Source organism: Aphanomyces invadans (genome assembly GCF_000520115.1).
Source record: "Aphanomyces invadans strain NJM9701 unplaced genomic scaffold supercont1.2, whole genome shotgun sequence".
Lineage (NCBI taxonomy): Eukaryota > Oomycota > Saprolegniomycetes > Saprolegniales > Verrucalvaceae > Aphanomyces > Aphanomyces invadans.
In genome coordinates this window covers 1,481,634-1,498,089 of record NW_008580147.1, presented here as the reverse complement: position 1 = coordinate 1,498,089, position 16,456 = coordinate 1,481,634, and the positions used below count along the sequence as shown (strand labels likewise).

Below are 16,456 nucleotides of genomic sequence, written 5' to 3'. Positions count from 1 at the left end.
CGAGCGCAGCAGCATTCGAATGCGACCGCTCATTTCCTTGGTCCCATTGGCATCTCGATCTGCGCCTTGCATGCGTCAGTGGCTGCCGTTGTGGCTGGCTGTACCAAAACCAGCAAGTTGAAGCTGGATGGGCGTCAAGCACACCTGCATGAACTGATGGATCCATACTATTCATTTGTACAGGGAATTGGGAATACTCAACATCATGGCCAGCGGCGCCCCCAAGCCGCCGAGAGGGTACGTCCATCTTCTGTCGTATGTGTCTTTCCACGACCCAAAGCTAATGGCAATGCTACAGTGGGGAAATGGCGAGGTGGTCGGGTGGATTCACGGAGGCCGAAATGCAGGCGGCTGCATTCAGGCGCCGAATGAAGGCGGGAGGTAACGATGTCGAGACTCTAAAATCCGAGAAGAAGAAGAAAAAGAAGGAGAAGAAGGCCAAGAAAGCCAAGAAGAACCATCGTCATGAAGGAAAGGACGAATTTGGACGCGATATACTCCCCGGAACAACGCCGCCGTCGCGGTCGCCATCTGAGAGCTCTCGGTCCAGTTCGCCGCCACCGGACCCCGTGCGACCAGACGTACGACTGCATTCACATAGACCAAATCGTTTGAATTCATGTTTACATGTGCAAATAGCTGGACGAGCAACGACACAACATCAAACACACACCACGTCCACCGAGCAGTCGAAGCCGCAGCCGTGACCGAAGTCGCAGTCGTGAGCGCAGTCGAGGTCGAAGCCGCGAACGAACTGCATCAAGACGGAATCGAAGCCGCGAACGAAATGCAACGCGAAGTCGAAGTCGAAGCCGTGGTCGCCGGTCAGACGTTGCCAAGAAACCCTGGACGCACGATGCATTCTTCAATCGCAGCCCGAGTCCCATTCGGCAAATCGATCCGTTCTACAAGCCCAACCCAGAATCATGGGTCTCTCGCGCTGGGGGCGTCTACCTGCCAAAGCAATAGATGTGCGTTCGGTCCATCCATCCGAGCGAGCATGTAGATTGCCGGATGCTCGTGACCTACACGATAAAATATATTTGAGATATCACCCATTTTATGAAATATTTGGCGTCGCGACCTTGATGCAATTGTTATGCACAGCAGCCTTACTTCGACTCACTGGGACGAGCGAATCCTAATTAGCATCAAATTTACGCGGCGAAGCAACACCTGGATAATGAAATCAGGACAGACATGAAAAAAATATTCGTAATTCGGATCTCATTGCTTGACAAGAGCGACTATTCTGACGAATTCCACTGCGGGCAACATGCATCGCACACGGTGCACCAAAGTGGAGATCGGGCGAAGGATTTTGAGATGGCGGTGTTGTGATTTTTTACCTCTGCCAATGGGTAGTTCCGGTGTTTTGTAGAGGAAATGGTTCTTTCTGATCGATTCGATCGAATGGATTATGGCTAATATGAGCAGCTAATACAAAGTTGGCGTTGTGGATTTAGTGGAATTCAGAGGTCTTCAAGGACGACGACTCAAACGAAAATGCGCGCGACTGCCATCGATCTTGCCCCAAGGATGCGAAACATTGAGAGTCCACCACAAGCTCCGCCGCGCCGGAAGAGGACATTCCTCGAGGAGTTCGCGCTTGCTGGCAGTGCAACCACATTGGCTACCACTGGGTCGAATCCGATGGAAGACTCGCATGCAGCTTCAGGTATCGCTCAAGCCGACCCGCATGACCTCACCATAACTGACGAGACAGGGCGAGCTGGCAGGCCATGATAGACGGATAGTGTACCGCAACTTTTGTCATGCGATCTATACGATTGGCAAAACGGAAGGCATTCATGGGCTTCAACGAGGACTCGTGGCCGGCATGTCGTACAACGTGCGCTCGCTTTCCATCCGCATATCCCACGCGCTTTGTATATAGGTGGTTATGAATGGCGTCCGCTTGGGGGGATTTGGAAAACTGCAGCAGGCTGTGGGGGCGACGGACCCCTCGAACGCAACATTTTTCGCTCGAAACGCCGTCGCCGGTGCCATGTCAGGTACATGACTCTTCCCACGACTATAATTGGGCTAAGACCCGCCTGGATGTTGGTAGGCATGATTGCCGCGGTGTTTGGAAGTCCGTTCTTTCTTGTCAAGGCCCGGCTTCAGGGCCAAAGCGTCTGCAACAGCCATGCTAAGTTCCAGCTCCATTCGACCTTTCATTACTCGTCCATGGTATTTTCCGTTGCGACACGACATGTCGACCTCGCAGTATTGAAAACGTACAATACTTAGATGGAAGGTTTCCGCCAGATCTGGCGCACCGAGGGCCTCGCTGGTCTGTGGCGAGGCACCCACAGTCAAATGGCTCGTTTAGCTGTAGGATGTTTACCTAGGACTTGATCCATCTTCTTCGTTCTAACATCGTTCTGTCCGTAGATCGGGACGGCCGCTCAATTGTCGACGTATACCTCGTCTAAGCTTGTCGTGCAAACGTGGTTGCAGTCGCCAGACGGAGTGTGGGTCCACATGGGTGGTAATCGCTCTCAATTCCAGCTCGACCATATACTGACATGCAAGCGTTGTAGCTGCTGCTGTGAGCGGTGTCGCTGTAACGACATGCATGCATCCATTCGATGCCGTCGCCACACGCCTGTCGAGCCAGCCCGTCGTAGCCGGTCAAGGCCAGCTGTACAACGGCGTGATCGACTGCATACGGAAGACATGGATGATGGAAGGGCTCCGGGGGCTCTTCAAAGGGTGGACCGCTCACCATCTTCGCGTCGGTCCGCACACGATGTTTACGTTTCTACTGTGGGAGCTCATGCAGCGCCTTGCTACCGAGTACGCAGGCGCTTGATCCACGCGCAACGTATTCAGTCGTAGGTGCACCACGCGTCGATTTTTTTGGTTAATGCTTACACAACTGTTTCAACAGTCGCCGCAGCTTGCGTGCGGTCGCGCCATGAGGATGCCGCATCATGTCGACAAACTCTTTTTTGACACTGGGCGCCACTCCTTGCTTCGGAAACGAGTTGTCGGTCAGCAATACTTGGGCCATCCACTGCTCGACGTGCCTCGAGTCGAAGGCATGCGCGGCTTGCAGAAACGTTTCCGCGACGGCGTCCATCGTGTCGTCGGCGGTGGTCGGTGGTGGATCTGCCGTGACGGCGATCAATCGAAGGAAGCACGAAGGCATGCGCGGGACGACAAACGATCGGACGTCGTCCTGGAATGAAGATGGTGGCGCCATCGAAGCGTCGAGGGCACGTGCCCACAGCCACGTTGCTTGAAAGAATCGAAACAAGCTAGGGTTCGTACATCCGAGATGCAAGGCGTCCATGGCAAAGGCAAAGAAGAACTCAAAGCACGACGCTTGGCTGAACAACCACGGTGCACGGGTGCCCCCGACAATGACAAAGTCAAACACCCCAGCGACGAGGTCGTCGTCGGATAAGGCGAGCTGGGACACGCGGCTGGCGACGTGGGAGAACGTAAGAATGAGCAGTCGATTCAAGTCGGGGGTCGCGTCGGGCGCGGCACAATGCAGGGTAGAGGCCACAGCGTCGAGGAAGCATCGACTGTTGGTCGAGTCGAAAGCCTCCATGAACATGGGAACCACCACAAGTGCCAGCGAGGCTGCATCCGCACCCACATGTCGAAAAAGTGTCGAAAACACCACGCTGACTTTTGACTGAAGCGCTAGGGACTGTGTGTGTGTGAAGATCAGTTGCAACGTCGACCAGTTGAGTTGAACGACGTGCAGCAAGGGGTGCATTCCATGCGCCGCCGGTACGGGAGGTGGTAGCGATGCAGCGAGGGTTTGGAGATGGCCCAAAACGAGGGTTAACTGTGCGCGGGCGTGGTCGTGATGCCGGCATTGCGGTACCAGGGTCTCCATGAGCTCAAACATGTCCCCACACAGCTCTACGATGGCGGGCGTGGCTGTGTCATAGTAGTTTTCTCTTGGCACAGCAGCCACGTGCGCGTAAGCTTCGAGGATGAGGCCGAGGCTCTTGTCTGTCATGATGGCAGGGGTCGTCGTGGTGCAGGGGGAGTTGGCAAGGTAGATCGAACGCATCGCCGGGAGCCATTGCAAATTCGACGATGAAGAAGGAGCCATGTGAGGTGCGCATTGGGAACTGATTTTCGCCAGCGCGACGGCACCGATATGGTCCTCCGCGACTCGCATGGGGCACACCGGATCGTTCTCGGAACATTCAAAGCACCTGGACAGGATCACATAAGCGAGGGGGAGCGCCGCTGCGTTCTTCGCCGCCCACGTGTGGAGAACACTGAGGAAGACCGCAGTCGTCCGGAGGAGCGACTGTGCGTCAACGTTGAGCGTAGTGCAGTTGGCCGCAAAGCGCGCGAGGTTGTCCAAAATGCGAAATACGATCGAGTCGTCCGTGTCGACGATGACTTTGGCCATCGCACTGAGGGCATGCACGTACACTTCGACCGTGGCCATGCGGTTAGCATGTGCAAATTCGTCAAAGAGGAGCGTCGTGAGTTCGTGGACAAAATGGTGCTGGTAGTGCAGTGAAGGCTGGGTGAGAGATCGAAACACAGTCCGAATGTCTTTTCTGTACTGGTAAAAGTCTTCGCTCGTGTGGTCGGGAATGCGGGCGTACTCGGTGCTGCGAAGCAGCACGTGGACGGCTCGGTGGACATAAGGGTCGAATGCAGCAGACATGGCGGGGGTCTGGGCAATCGATTCGCGCAGGTCGACCCAAAAGTCGACCAGTTTCATCACGACGTCGGTGTTCGCATGTGCAGTAAGGGACAAGACGACGTCCAAGAACGAGAACGACTCGCTCGATGGTGCGTGGAGGGCTTGGCATGCCAGAGCGTGCTGGCCAATGTCTGCCACAAGAGAAACCAATTGCAGCAAGAGATCCGTGGGTAGCTGCATGTCGAGGTGGATCGCGTCACGGCCAACGTGGATCGCGTAGCAAAGGAGCACTTGAATGAGCGGTAGATGTTGCATGTCGATGCATACATGAACAACGTCGCGAGCCACTTCTACGAGCACCTCCACGGCATGATGTGATCCACTCCGCAGTTGGTGTGTCGATTGGTCCAATACGACAGACAGCAAGACAGAGTTGGCAACAGTGCTCGCTGGCAAGTGGCCGTGTTCAACCCACGTCGCAAACGCCTGAAAGATCGCGTGCTCCATCTTGTCGTGCAGGGTCTTTGGCAGAGCGTGGCTTTGCATTCCACGCCAGCACGCCTCGACAGCCGCCAAAACGGCCGCCGACTCGGCCTCAACGGCGTTCTCCCATCTCGTTCGATGGTCGATACGGAGCAAGAGCCGTTTGTTGTGGATTTCCTCGGGCACGAGTTGCAGCACAAGGATGACGGCCATTTCGACGCAATACAACATGTTGGGATCGGTGGTCTTGGTTCGCTCCTGGCGAGCCAGTCCTTCCAGGGTGGGCAGCACCCCCGCCTCTGTGCTACCGAGGATGCAGACTGTCACACAACATGCAAATTGATTCGCCATGTTCATCGGCGTTGACGGTTGAGAAAACGCTGCGTAGATGTGCGTGCAAAGCTGATGGAAGCACGACACAACAAGTTGGGTTGTGGACACGGGAAGGATATCTTCTTTGCGGTGCTGGTACTTGGCCATGTCTTTGCTTCCACGACTGCAAATGGCGCGATATATCGTGTTGACAAGGAAGAGTTGCGCATGGGCCTCAACGTCGTCTCGGTCGTCGGTCAACCACGTCAGAGCAATGGGAATGGCGTCCGACGACTTTTGAAACGATTGGAGGAACGCATCTGCCCGGCGGCGATCGTCGTCAGATCTACAAGCAATCGGTCCATGTCACGAGGCGTGCATGGGCTCAGTATCTCATACACATCGGCCGCAAATACGCGGCGCACGGCGGCCAGCACTTGGTGTCGTCGGTCCTTGACCGCCATCGTCACCACTTTGGCATGCAACACCCAGGTGTCGTTTCTGTAGCGCACCTGTGATTGGATAATCCGTTCCGAGGGGAAAATTCCCAGTCGGGTGTCCCTACGCTTTATAATGTTTCACAGGTTGATACAAATCCACCATCCTTTGCCATGCGATGGCACTTTGGCCGTGCCCGCGTCGTAACAGTTCCGCATTAGACGGCGAGGCGGCATGTCGTCGGACGGTCTTGGCAAGATGCGAACGCAAAATCAAGAAGCACGCCTCGTGTGGAAGCCGGACTACGAGCTGAAGTTTGGGCTCGTGCCGCAGGAAGGCGACTTCCACAATCATATCATCACGAAGGCGTCGTGTGGGTTTTGTGACCGCTACGGTCGCGAAGGCAAGAGCGGGATCGCAGGGTTTCCAACCATCGATGGCACAGACACGTCGATGGGAGGTATGCTCCCAGACGGCAAACGGCGTCGAGTCGGGTGCAAGGTGTGGGAAGCGTTCCGCACGGATCACATCAAACGCCACCTCGAAACGGAGCACCCACAAAAGTGGGCCGAGTACCAGAACCTATCGACCGAGGCCAAACTGCGCTTCTTTTCGCAGAATCCAGCCCCAAGTAGTCTCGACGGAAGCGACATCGATCTGCACCGACTCCCCTTTCAAAAAATTCCCTCCGTCACGTTGGAAAAGGTCGGCACGATTGCCATCTTGAAGCTCAATGATCCCACGCGGCTGAACGCCCTCACGACGGACATGGGCATCCGCCTCGAAGGTCCGTCGCTAATCTCTCGTCCGTGCCAAGGCAACTAACACCGTGGCTGGCTGCAGAACTCGTCCGCGAGATCATCGATCGCGTTGACGAATTCTCGGCCGTTGTATTGACGGGCGAAGGTCGTGTCTTCTCGGCCGGAGGCGACCTGGCTTTCCTCCAAGCGCGCATCCAGGACACGGCAACGCGCAACAGGTAGCATTTTCGTTGAATTGTTTGGTCCATAAGAATGCTGTTCGTGGCAGTGCCATCATGCGAGCGTACTACGAACGGTTCATGTCCCTGCGAAAGCTTCCGATCCCGTTGATCGCGGCGCTGAATGGCGCAGCACTCGGTGAAGGCATGTGCATTTCCCTCTTTGCCGATGCCCGCGTCATTGCGCGAGACGCCAAAGTCGGCTTTACGTTTGTCAATCTCGGGCTGCATCCGGTACCAACATGGCTCTGGATGAACGACGCAGTCTGATTATTCACTCTCTGTGGCAGGGCATGGCAGTGACGCATTACCTGCCGAAACTCATTGGGCCGGACAAAGCAGCGCATTTTCTCTTGTCGGGAAAAGTAGAGTTGGTTTGCATGCAGCTGTGGGTGTCTGATGTGTTGGCCAGGTCCTGTCGGGTGAAGAGGCGTTGATCTTTGGGTTGGCAACCAAGATTGTGGACAAGGTAGGGCGTGTTCTTTTGAAGCTAGCCATGCCAGGTCACGCTCCATATGCAGGAGGACGTGCTCAAGACAGCGTTGGCGTTGGCAGAGGAAATGACGGCTGGATCGTCCGTCGCGACGCGGACCCTACTCCGCACACTTCGAATGCAACAAGATGTTGGTGTCGAGATTGCGTTGGCGAGGGAAGTGGACTGCCAAGCGACGTCGTTTTCCTCTGCAGACTATCAAGAAGGCGTGAACGCCGTGTCGGAGAAGCGAAAGCTTGCCTTCCACGCGTCCGAGCACTACCATGAGGCTTCCGAGAGCTGACGCCGACCATCCCAAGCATCATCCGCGACCCCATCCTCTTCAACCAGCTTGAATAAATTGAATGGGCGCATGCCATTGGTTCCCGTTCTTCAAGTGTGTTGTGATTGGTGGAATGCGGACTCCACACTTGACAGCGTGGTCGTCGCCGTCACTTTCGACGATGTTTCGCCTTCGAATTGCAGCCGGGCCACGACGCCTTGCGGTCCACCGAGGCGTCTCCAGCGCGGCGAAAGAATCCGTCACCCTAGAGAAGCAAGGACAGATTGGCATCGTACGCTTGAACGATCCCAACCGCCTCAACGCTTTGACGGCAGACATGGGGGACCGCGTCGAAGGTACGCACGCTAGAGCGTTTGCCCGACGAAGTCAAAAGTACTCGGGTAGAACTTGTGCAAGAGATCAAGGACCGCGCGGACGAATTCCGTGCAATTGTGTTGACGGGAGAAGGGCGTGCGTTTTCGGCGGGCGGTGACTTGGACTTTTTGCAGAAGCGCGCCAGCGACACGACTAGCCGCAACACGTACGTTGTTCATGGCATATGACCATTTGAAATGCACACAGGGTCACGATGCGCAAGTTCTATGGTCGGTTCTTGAGCTTGCGCAGCCTTCCCGTTCCGCTTATAGCTGCACTGAACGGCCCTGCCATCGGTGCCGGCATGTGCATTTCCCTCTTTGCCGACGCTCGCGTCGTGGCCAAGGACGCCAAGCTAGGCTTCACGTTTGTCCACTTGGGTTTGCACCCCGTACGAGATCCCCGTCGACTCTACCTACCTTGTGATGGATCTACTAGGGTATGGCGTGCACGCATTATCTCCCGCTCCTCGTTGGAGCCGAGAGGGCCAACCACTTACTCCTTAGCGGCAAGGTACTCTTTGATTGTCCTGGTTCTCGTTCGTGCTTCATCGACATCAAAGGTGATTTCGGGCCAAGAAGCGTTCGAGCTTGGCCTGGCCACGAAAGTCGTGAGCAAGGTAGTACGACCGTCCATGCCAGTGGAATGCAGCACTCCATCTTGGGTTCTGTTAGGAGGACGTGGTGGCTGAGGCTGTCAAGTTGGCCGAAGAGATGACGTCGGGGTCGTCGATTGCGACCCGCAGCCTGCTCCAGACCCTTCGCCTCAAGCAAGACCAGGGCCTGGACATGGCGCTCCATCGAGAGGCCAGCAGTCAGGCAGTGTGCTATGCAACCCCCGACTACCGCGAAGGCGTCGATGCGATTGCATCCAAGCGAAAGCCCGTGTTTGGTCCTCTCGAGCATTACAAGTAGGTAGATCTCTACGACCAAAACAGGGCTCGGCATTTCCTACCAGTCCAAGTTTGGCTTCGAGTCGTTCACTCCCTTCGGAACGTTCTTGTGGCCCCACGGACAATGGCGGCACTTGTACCCGCAACACGCGCGCTCTTTCAAGTAAACCGACGTGAAGACGGTGTAACCTGACCCAGGGTCGACATACTGCCGATACCCTCGCTCGCACGCCACTCGATGCAGCAGTCGATACTTTTCACTTGCCACATCATCGTCGTCGTCGCTGTCCAAGTCTTGAATCTCGTCTAGATCTTGCCGTAGCGACTCGTCGGCGACTACGTCGGACCAAGTGAGTGGCGTCATCGGCGCCCACGTGTGCTGCTTGGGTGCAACTATTGGAAAGGATACGCTTCGTGATGTCGAGGATGGGGGAGTCGCAATTTTCGTGGCGCACATGGCCTCTTGCACGTTTTCATCTGGCACGGCATCATCCTGTGATAGCGACAGGATTTGCACGAGAGACGTGGATTTCTTGCCGTCGTAGCCGCCGACGACCGCCATGTCAACACTGCTCGTGTCCTTGCCATTCGAAAGTATCGCCATCGAGTGCCTGCACACTGGATGCAAAAGGGATTGTCCCAGTCGACGCCACACTTTCGTCGTCAAATCCAATGCGTACACCGAGTCCATGACAGACCCCCCGCGTGTGAGATGGGACTGGCCGCCAGTCACGACCATAACGTGGCCGTGCACAAGGATGGCGGCGTGGGACGTTCGACGGGACGGCACATCACCGGAGCACGTCCATGATTCCCATGCGATTCCCGTGCGGTCCGGGTAAAACGCCCACACGTCGTTTCGCGGCCCGAGCGATTTGTCCGACCCACCAAATACCACCATGACCCCGCGACGGCGTCGGCAAGACTCGTCCTTGGGTGGTTGCGGGGAGTTGTCGCATGGCCACCACACTGCTGTATGATCTGTTCGCGGCGAAGGATGCAAGGGGCTGTCGTCCACGTTCATGGAGAGCGTCGTCCACGTCCACGTAGTCAGGTCGAGCTGAGTTACATCGTTGAAGCGCTTGCGGCCATTCCAACCGCCAAACACCAACACGTGCGAGTTGGATTCGAGGACCATCGAGGGATTACCTCGTGGAGATGGAGGGCTACCCATCGAGCTACCATGGGTCCAGCACCGCGTTGTCAAGTCCAAGAGCTCGAGGTCCGCGAGGGGACGCAGCCCGGCCGCGTCCCATCCGCCAAACACCACGACGACGTCACCCCACACGACCGCGGCATGGTTGGAGCGACGAGTTGGCACCGATTCACCGAACACTGTTGTGCACGGCACGGGACGCCACGAGTACTTGCCGTCTACCACCGACGAGCTGCCTTCCCACAGCACATTTGCATCCAACTGCCGACGGGACGTGTCACCTTGCAAAAGGAGCAGCTTGTCGTGCCATGAGAGCAGGACGTGAGCCGACACTGGAAGAGCAGTGGGCACAGATCCATTGCTTGGCCCTGTTGAGGCGATAGAAGGCTCTCGTTCACTCGAGCATGTTGTTGGCGTGGCCGCGTCCGCAGGACGAAAGGAGACTGGCTCAGTCGCTTGTTCAGAGGGACAATGCAGCGATGGCCTCAAGTTCACAGGGACGAAGTGGTCGGTCATCGCCGGCATGCATTCGCGTGTGCCAGTGAATTGCAGCACCGACTCTGGCGGACCTGGGTAAGCAATCGGGATGTTGCTTTCCGGGTGAAGTAGCGCTGCCAGGATCTCAATGCCATCGACACTTTGAGGACCTGGGCGAGACGACAGCTCGTGGCTTAACAAAAACAAGCGCGGAGGCGACGCTTGCATGGCCGGAAGGTCCCAAAACCCGGGAAGATTCGCGAGGTGGTCTTCAACTTCCTTGGCACTTCCATACGCCGACTTGCCACAGCACGCCACCACGAGCACGTCTGGCGATGCGGTGACGATATCGTCCCACAACAGCCTACGCGGCGGACACCCCGGGAACGAATCCCAAAGCGCTTCCACTCCTCCCGCTCGAATGCGCATGTCTGGCAGCCATTGCCCGGACACGACTAGCGGGAACGCGCTTTCCAACCCCACTACCCGTGGCTTGACTGGGTTTGTCACCCCTACCGCTTTCCGAACGCGCTCCAAACGTGCGGTGAGAGAAGCATGAAGCGCTTCGCCACGCTTGGGCTCGCCGACGACGGCGCCGAGTCGGAGAACTTGCTGCAGCATTTCGTCAACGGTGCGCGGTCGACAGAGAACTGTCGATGTCGTCGCGGCAAGGCCGATCGCGTCCAACGCCCGCAGCAGCGCCGAATCGGTCACGGCGCACCGATCGCACGCTTCTTGGGTGAACACAACGTCAGGTTTGGCGGCACGCAAGGTCGGGGTGTGTATTGTGTGCAGGTCTCGCACGCCCGCCGCATGGAACTCTTGGACTTGGCGCTCGATGTCTTGGCTCGTGGTAGCTGTGATCAAACTGAGCGTGAGCTTTGGCAACGACTTTACGAGCCACGAGGGGGCCGTGCAGAACTCGCTAATGCCATGAAGCACGGCCGGGTTGGCTGGGAACGCGTCGTCGTCGCTAGTCGTTGTGGACCAGATGGCACCGAGGGTTTCCGTCGCAGTTGCTTCCAACGACACGAACCGCATCTTGCGCCGGGCAGCTTGGACGAGGGCTGGCGCCATCTCGGGGGTCGCCCCAAAGTGAACATGGCAATACGAAGCAATCGTGCTATCTTGCACAACGCCTTCGAGAGATGGCGGACACGATGTCGTCGATGTGTGCACCATCGCCACGTTGTACGCATGATGCGCGACGCCAGCCCACCCAATGCCGACCCCCTCACGGCTGAGCTGCTCGATGGGTTTCCCGGAGCTGTCGGTGGCTTCCGAAAAGTGATATTGCTGGCAACGTAGAACGAGGTTCGGGGGAAGCCGCAGCAACGACACCAAGGCAGGCGACGGCGTTGCGTTGACATAGCCCATAACCATACGCGGCGTCATGGTGACGTCGAAGGGGAGGAGGCCGACCATGGAAAACAAACCTCCATGGCCATCGTGGAGCGCCTGGGACAGGTACATTAGCCCACCGCATTCTGCGTAAATCAACCCGCCGCGACGTGCGAAGTCCCTCACGGACGATTGCAAGGTTGTGTTGGCCATGAGGGCCGACGCATGCAGCTCAGGATATCCACCTCCAAAGTAGATGCCATGCAAGCCAGGCGGCAACGTTTTGTCTCGGAGCGGAGAAAAGTAGACCAGTGTCGCGCCTGCAGCTTCCAAGAGGTGGAGGTTGTCATGGTAGTAGAAGCAGAACGCGTCATCTTTGGCGATGCCAAAGCGGACAGGTGGGAGCAGAGCATGGCTCGAGTCGCTTGACGACGATGGGTCCGCCGACAACGCGGTAGCACCGCTTGGGGGGAATACCGGACCCGCCGTCAGGTCAAACAAATCCAAGTTGACGTGCGAGTGAATGAGTCGTCGCAGTTCATGGAGGACACTGGTCGAGCTATCGGGGGTCGGTAAATGGAGCCCCAAATGCCGCTCTGGCATAACGACAGCCGCCGATTTGGGAAGGCACCCGAGGACAGACACCCTTTCCGTGAGTGCTGTCGACGCTATAGCGTCCCGAAGCCATTGAGAATGTGCCTTTCCCCCGACCTTGTTGAAGATGACGCCTGCTAGGCGTACATTTGGATCGAACGAAGCGTACCCGTGCACGATAGCGGCCGCCGTTCGGCCGAGACACCACGCGTCGACTACCAACACGACCGGTGCATCCAGCCATTTTGCGATTTCGGCGGTGCTTCCACAGTCCGAATGCCCATCGCGACTGTCAAATAGCCCCATGCAGCCCTCGACAATGGCAAAGTCCGCCTTGGACGCGCGGCAATGGCGTGCAAACGATTCCAAAACGCCTTCGCGGCCCATCATCGCACCGTCCAGATTGACGCTCGCAACGCCGCCACACGCGACCGTGTGGTGCATGGGGTCGAGAAAGTCGGGGCCGACTTTAAATGGCTGAACGCGCAACCCACGATGGGTTAACGACGCCATGATGCCAATGGCAACGGACGTCTTGCCGACGCCGCTAGACACGCCAGAGACCACTAACACACGCGGGAGTTGCTCAGCCATCGCGCACGGCGCAGGTCACCTTGGCGACCCACCGATTCGCATCACGTTTCTAACGTGAAATTGATTGGCTGCTTGAAAATCCAGCATGCAGCGCAAGGAATCGCCGCGCCATTCGCATAATGCATGCCTTGGCTGACATAGCTGCGTCGTTGCCAGGTGCGATTCAAGACTCACTCGGCGACGTTTGAGCGCATTGCATGCTCGTCTGCGGTCGTGAATGCGATGGTGATTCTGCTGAAGATGCGTGGTACGGACAGCGCTCGGGTACCGAATCAACCTGGACCCGCAACGAACCTGCCTTACGTTCTCACAAGAGGTTCCGTGAGTGTACGAGCGATGGCTCTCTGCACTCGCGTGGTTAGATGCCCGATCAGGACGATGCCGACCCTTTAGTTGGGTCGGTGCATGCATGGACCGTCGTCGTTGTCGACGCGGCGAATACATGACGCGCCGCACACCATGGAGGACGACCCGAAAAAGCCACAAGGGATGCGGAAGGGCGCTTAGATGACGAGGGTCTTGTGACCTTTCCTAACTCGAACATCGAGGCAACTAACTCTAGTACCCGAACGACGCAGCCAACGATTTTGCCTGCTCCCAAAATACAAACGTGAGGATCGTGTGGGGACCAAGACGCAAGTAGTGTGCCGACCACCCCTTGAACAGCCCACGGACCCCCTCAACGCCAAATGTCTTTTTGAAGCAGTCAAGCACGCCAGAGTACAGCACGCCCTTCCCGTCCACGACCTTTTGACTGTACAAGCGAGTACTGACCACGTCGAACGGATTCATGGCTGTCGTGACGGCCAGTCCCGTGACCAAACTGGCAGCTAAGTGGCACCACACGCCATCTTCGACCAATCCAGTCGACAGCACCAAATGTTTCGACGACGCGTAGGTAGATAGCTGTGCAGCGGACCCGACGGCGACGCGAGGGATAGCGCCGTTCACGCCCCGATACAGCCCCAAGACGCCATCCTTGGCAACGATTTGGCGGATCGCGTCGAGCTGTCCCATGACGTGGTGTGATGAAAATCGGATCAAGGGAAGTGGCAGCCTTACCGTGCCTCTGTAATGGTATTGGGCGTTGATAGTTGCGGCAGTACTTTGCGCTTGAAGACGTGCTTTGACAAGGAAGAATGGACTGCCCATCATGGCGCCGACGGCACCGGACGTTGCCCCCGCAGCCATGTTGCGCAGCGGAAACGAGAAGTGGTTGGGGTCCGTCGCGCCAAACACTTGCTGGAGCTTTTCAAAAAAGCCTAAGCGCGCGCCGTTCATGAAGCTCTGGTCGACCGAACGAGTTGTTGAGTGCAATGTCTTTCGACGAGCGGTGAAGGTACCTGGTAGCACATGCCGGCCACGAGACCTCGCTGAATCCCAGCAATGCCTTCCAGTCGGCAAATGGTGTAGAACGCATGGATCGAGTTGCGGTAGACGATAGGCGCGCCTTTCGATGCAAGCTCGCCCTGTGGTCGACGTCAGCATGGATGGGTTGAAGTGTCATTGTGTGTAGAGACGAGTACCTGTAGTTGCATGCGCGTCTTGACGACTTCCATCGGGTTTGAACCGATGGTTGCCAGCGACGTGGCCGCCGCCGCAATGATGAAGTTACCAAGCAATCCTCGCGCTGGTTTCGGAGGTTCCGCCGACGTCGCCATGGTCCAATTGTCTCAATGAGCGCAATCCATCAGGTAAACCATCCTTTGTCAAACGGCGTGTTGATTGGTAGAAAATTTGAAAATAACGTCTATTGATTGGATATAAAGTTGGTTTTCACACTAGCATAGCGCGAAATAATTATATGAGTACATTGAAATCTTCAGTATAATATGATTTTTGTCAGACAAAAAATGCACCAAATCTTCAGAAATTGTCTCCTATGAAGGGTACAAAGGCGTAATAAAACTGGATTCATTAATTTATGTGGTTTAGTTCTAGTTGATTGGCTTGGCTATAATCAGGAGAATTTATGTATACCTATCAGAAGCGCTACATATTTAACTACACCTCCTAGCGCAGCAAAATTAACAACAAAGTAGCTGTGAAATTAGCATCGAAAATATCAGAAGTGCACGATCATCAGCGAAACTAGAAGCAAAATCAGCTGTGATGCAAGGATCAAAAATCAGAAGTATGACAGCGAGTTACAGTTTCCAGCAATTGTTTCCGTTGATTCTTGTGACATGAGCGTCTAAATTGTCAGCAATAATGACGGACGAGCCGATGACGTAGGGCGGAAGCATTTCGAGATACTTCCTCCACACACGACCAACCATCCAGGCGGATTCTTGAATATCGTAGTAATGCTCCTCAGGGTCCGCTGCTACTTCGGTCTTGTCGATCAAGCCACGGAGCATACCATGGACAATAAAATGAATTGGAACCTTTTCGCCTCCGATATCGTCAGTGAATGTTATGGGAAAATTTTATCGTTCGAACGACATGTCAACACGGCTGTCAAACGGTCCGAAGGTTTGTCTACACGCGACGACTGTCCTTTCTCAGCCCAAATTCTGCCAGGGGCATCTCGTAGTGGACAGCCGTATCTTTGATATTGAGGATGTCACAAGGCTCGTACGCGTGGTACTTGTCCCAAAATTTCGCCGCGAACTGGTGTTGTAACGCTATCACTTCGCCTGTCGGCAGTTTCGTGCGACATGGCACGCGCTGAGAAAAATTGTGCCGTTTCGCAAAATCTTGGCACAACTTGAGGAGAGACTTGTACGCATCCTTTTTCGCCGCCTTGTAGTCTTCAAGCCAAGTCGGATGATATGCCTTCATGAACGTAATTATGTGTATTGAGGTCAAAATATGCTCATCGCGCCGAACGTCCTTCTTGAAGCAGATTAGCTCGTGCTTGAACGGGAGGCCGCACATTTCCGTTGACGACGCTGTTTTTGCCGCTGCTGCCGCTTCTGGTGGTTGGAAGATCAAGTTGACATGACAGCCTTCTCAGTCGCCGGACCTGAATGTGCTCGACCTTGGGTTTTTCAACTCTATTCAGTCACTTCAGCAGCAGATGGAGTGCTGCTCAATGGCGGAACTCATCCACGCAGTTGAAGATTCGTTCAAGCCAATGTCAGAAGAAGCATTGGACAGCACGTTCCTTACCTGGTAGCGTGTGATGCGTTTGGTCATTCGCATCGAAGGTGACAACACGTACAAGATATGCGAGGCAAGGCAACGCAGGTGGATGTTGACGCAATGGAGTTGCTGAATGCGCGGCTTGAGGAAGAGGATCGCATGGATGAGCTTGCCGACCTGGTCAATCAGTGTAAAACTTTATATATACAGAATTATTGTACTTCAAATTTGTATACCCTGGAATGTTCGCCTGCACTTTTTACCAGTCGGACGTAGTAAAACAGATCATGTTACAGAGGTGGTCGGCTTTTTTAGGGGTGTTGGCATTTTCCGGGGTTCA

The 16,456-nt window shown here is 55.8% G+C and overlaps 8 protein-coding genes across 12 annotated transcripts; 4 read left to right on the top strand and 4 right to left on the bottom strand.

The window, feature by feature from the left end:
- Positions 1-173: 173 nt before the first annotated feature.
- H310_01325 (hypothetical protein) lies at positions 174-1,082 on the top strand. Its single transcript, XM_008864401.1, has 3 exons — positions 174-237; positions 299-581; positions 640-1,082. The coding sequence occupies exons 1-3, from the start codon at positions 206-208 to the stop codon at positions 967-969; spliced, it is 645 nt and encodes a 214-aa protein (XP_008862623.1). The 5' UTR covers positions 174-205; the 3' UTR covers positions 970-1,082.
- Positions 1,083-2,008: 926 nt separating this feature from the next.
- Positions 2,009-2,973, top strand: H310_01324 (hypothetical protein; the record flags this gene model as incomplete). Its single annotated transcript, XM_008864400.1, has 6 exons — positions 2,009-2,015; positions 2,072-2,193; positions 2,254-2,337; positions 2,398-2,494; positions 2,547-2,844; positions 2,897-2,973. The coding sequence occupies 5 exons, from the start codon at positions 2,009-2,011 to the stop codon at positions 2,816-2,818; spliced, it is 582 nt and encodes a 193-aa protein (XP_008862622.1). The 3' UTR covers positions 2,819-2,844; positions 2,897-2,973.
- Positions 2,772-5,913, bottom strand: H310_01323 (hypothetical protein). The gene is made up of 2 exons (XM_008864399.1): positions 5,828-5,913; positions 2,772-5,774 (listed from the first exon to the last, which is right to left on the bottom strand). Exons 1-2 carry the CDS (start codon positions 5,890-5,892, stop codon positions 2,870-2,872), a joined length of 2,970 nt encoding a protein of 989 aa, XP_008862621.1. The 5' UTR covers positions 5,893-5,913; the 3' UTR covers positions 2,772-2,869.
- A 120-nt stretch (positions 5,914-6,033) lies between these two features.
- H310_01322 (hypothetical protein) lies at positions 6,034-7,708 on the top strand. The gene is made up of 6 exons (XM_008864398.1): positions 6,034-6,653; positions 6,710-6,845; positions 6,896-7,079; positions 7,136-7,210; positions 7,258-7,314; positions 7,367-7,708. The coding sequence occupies exons 1-6, from the start codon at positions 6,101-6,103 to the stop codon at positions 7,619-7,621; spliced, it is 1,260 nt and encodes a 419-aa protein (XP_008862620.1). The 5' UTR covers positions 6,034-6,100; the 3' UTR covers positions 7,622-7,708.
- On the top strand, positions 7,691-13,034 carry H310_01321 (hypothetical protein). Of its 3 annotated transcripts, XM_008864395.1 has the most exons (6): positions 7,691-7,956; positions 8,006-8,141; positions 8,183-8,366; positions 8,414-8,488; positions 8,538-8,594; positions 8,650-13,034. In XM_008864395.1, exons 1-6 carry the CDS (start codon positions 7,734-7,736, stop codon positions 8,887-8,889), a joined length of 915 nt encoding a protein of 304 aa, XP_008862617.1. In that variant the 5' UTR covers positions 7,691-7,733; the 3' UTR covers positions 8,890-13,034. The 3 variants fall into 3 exon arrangements, with proteins under 3 accessions (XP_008862617.1, XP_008862619.1, XP_008862618.1); XM_008864397.1 differs by having other exon boundaries at positions 8,414-13,034; XM_008864396.1 differs by having other exon boundaries at positions 8,183-13,034.
- H310_01320 (cobyrinic acid a,c-diamide synthase) lies at positions 7,931-13,070 on the bottom strand. Its single transcript, XM_008864394.1, has one exon. It carries the CDS (start codon positions 13,027-13,029, stop codon positions 8,926-8,928), a length of 4,104 nt encoding a protein of 1,367 aa, XP_008862616.1. The 5' UTR covers positions 13,030-13,070; the 3' UTR covers positions 7,931-8,925.
- Positions 13,071-13,154: 84 nt separating this feature from the next.
- Positions 13,155-14,695, bottom strand: H310_01319 (hypothetical protein). Of its 3 annotated transcripts, XM_008864392.1 has the most exons (4): positions 14,556-14,695; positions 14,373-14,498; positions 14,092-14,316; positions 13,155-14,037 (listed from the first exon to the last, which is right to left on the bottom strand). In XM_008864392.1, exons 1-4 carry the CDS (start codon positions 14,688-14,690, stop codon positions 13,588-13,590), a joined length of 936 nt encoding a protein of 311 aa, XP_008862614.1. In that variant the 5' UTR covers positions 14,691-14,695; the 3' UTR covers positions 13,155-13,587. The 3 variants fall into 3 exon arrangements, with proteins under 3 accessions (XP_008862614.1, XP_008862615.1, XP_008862613.1); XM_008864393.1 differs by having other exon boundaries at positions 14,092-14,498; XM_008864391.1 differs by having other exon boundaries at positions 13,155-14,316.
- An 815-nt stretch (positions 14,696-15,510) lies between these two features.
- Positions 15,511-15,909, bottom strand: H310_01318 (hypothetical protein; the record flags this gene model as incomplete). Its single annotated transcript, XM_008864390.1, has 1 exon — positions 15,511-15,909. The coding sequence occupies one exon, from the start codon at positions 15,907-15,909 to the stop codon at positions 15,511-15,513; it is 399 nt and encodes a 132-aa protein (XP_008862612.1).
- Positions 15,910-16,456: the final 547 nt, after the last annotated feature.

Coding starts and splice junctions, on each gene's coding strand:
- H310_01321 (XM_008864395.1), top strand. CDS start 7,734: ATGCGGACTCCACACTTGACAGCGTGGTCGTCGCCGTCACTTTCGACG. Junction 8,489..8,537: donor ACTTACTCCTTAGCGGCAAG/GTACTCTTTGAT, acceptor TCGACATCAAAG/GTGATTTCGGGCCAAGAAGC. Junction 8,595..8,649: donor CCACGAAAGTCGTGAGCAAG/GTAGTACGACCG, acceptor GGGTTCTGTTAG/GAGGACGTGGTGGCTGAGGC.
- H310_01319 (XM_008864391.1), bottom strand. CDS start 14,690: ATGGCGACGTCGGCGGAACCTCCGAAACCAGCGCGAGGATTGCTTGGT. Junction 14,499..14,555: donor AGACGCGCATGCAACTACAG/GTACTCGTCTCT, acceptor CGTCGACCACAG/GGCGAGCTTGCATCGAAAGG. Junction 14,317..14,372: donor TGGCCGGCATGTGCTACCAG/GTACCTTCACCG, acceptor TCGGTCGACCAG/AGCTTCATGAACGGCGCGCG.
- H310_01322 (XM_008864398.1), top strand. CDS start 6,101: ATGTCGTCGGACGGTCTTGGCAAGATGCGAACGCAAAATCAAGAAGCA. Junction 6,846..6,895: donor GACACGGCAACGCGCAACAG/GTAGCATTTTCG, acceptor TGTTCGTGGCAG/TGCCATCATGCGAGCGTACT. Junction 7,080..7,135: donor TCAATCTCGGGCTGCATCCG/GTACCAACATGG, acceptor TCTCTGTGGCAG/GGCATGGCAGTGACGCATTA.
- H310_01325 (XM_008864401.1), top strand. CDS start 206: ATGGCCAGCGGCGCCCCCAAGCCGCCGAGAGG. Junction 238..298: donor GCCCCCAAGCCGCCGAGAGG/GTACGTCCATCT, acceptor GCAATGCTACAG/TGGGGAAATGGCGAGGTGGT. Junction 582..639: donor CGGACCCCGTGCGACCAGAC/GTACGACTGCAT, acceptor ATGTGCAAATAG/CTGGACGAGCAACGACACAA.
- H310_01323 (XM_008864399.1), bottom strand. CDS start 5,892: ATGGCGGTCAAGGACCGACGACACCAAGTGCTGGCCGCCGTGCGCCGC. Junction 5,775..5,827: donor CGCGTATTTGCGGCCGATGT/GTATGAGATACT, acceptor GATTGCTTGTAG/ATCTGACGACGATCGCCGCC.
- H310_01320 (XM_008864394.1), bottom strand. CDS start 13,029: ATGGCTGAGCAACTCCCGCGTGTGTTAGTGGTCTCTGGCGTGTCTAGC.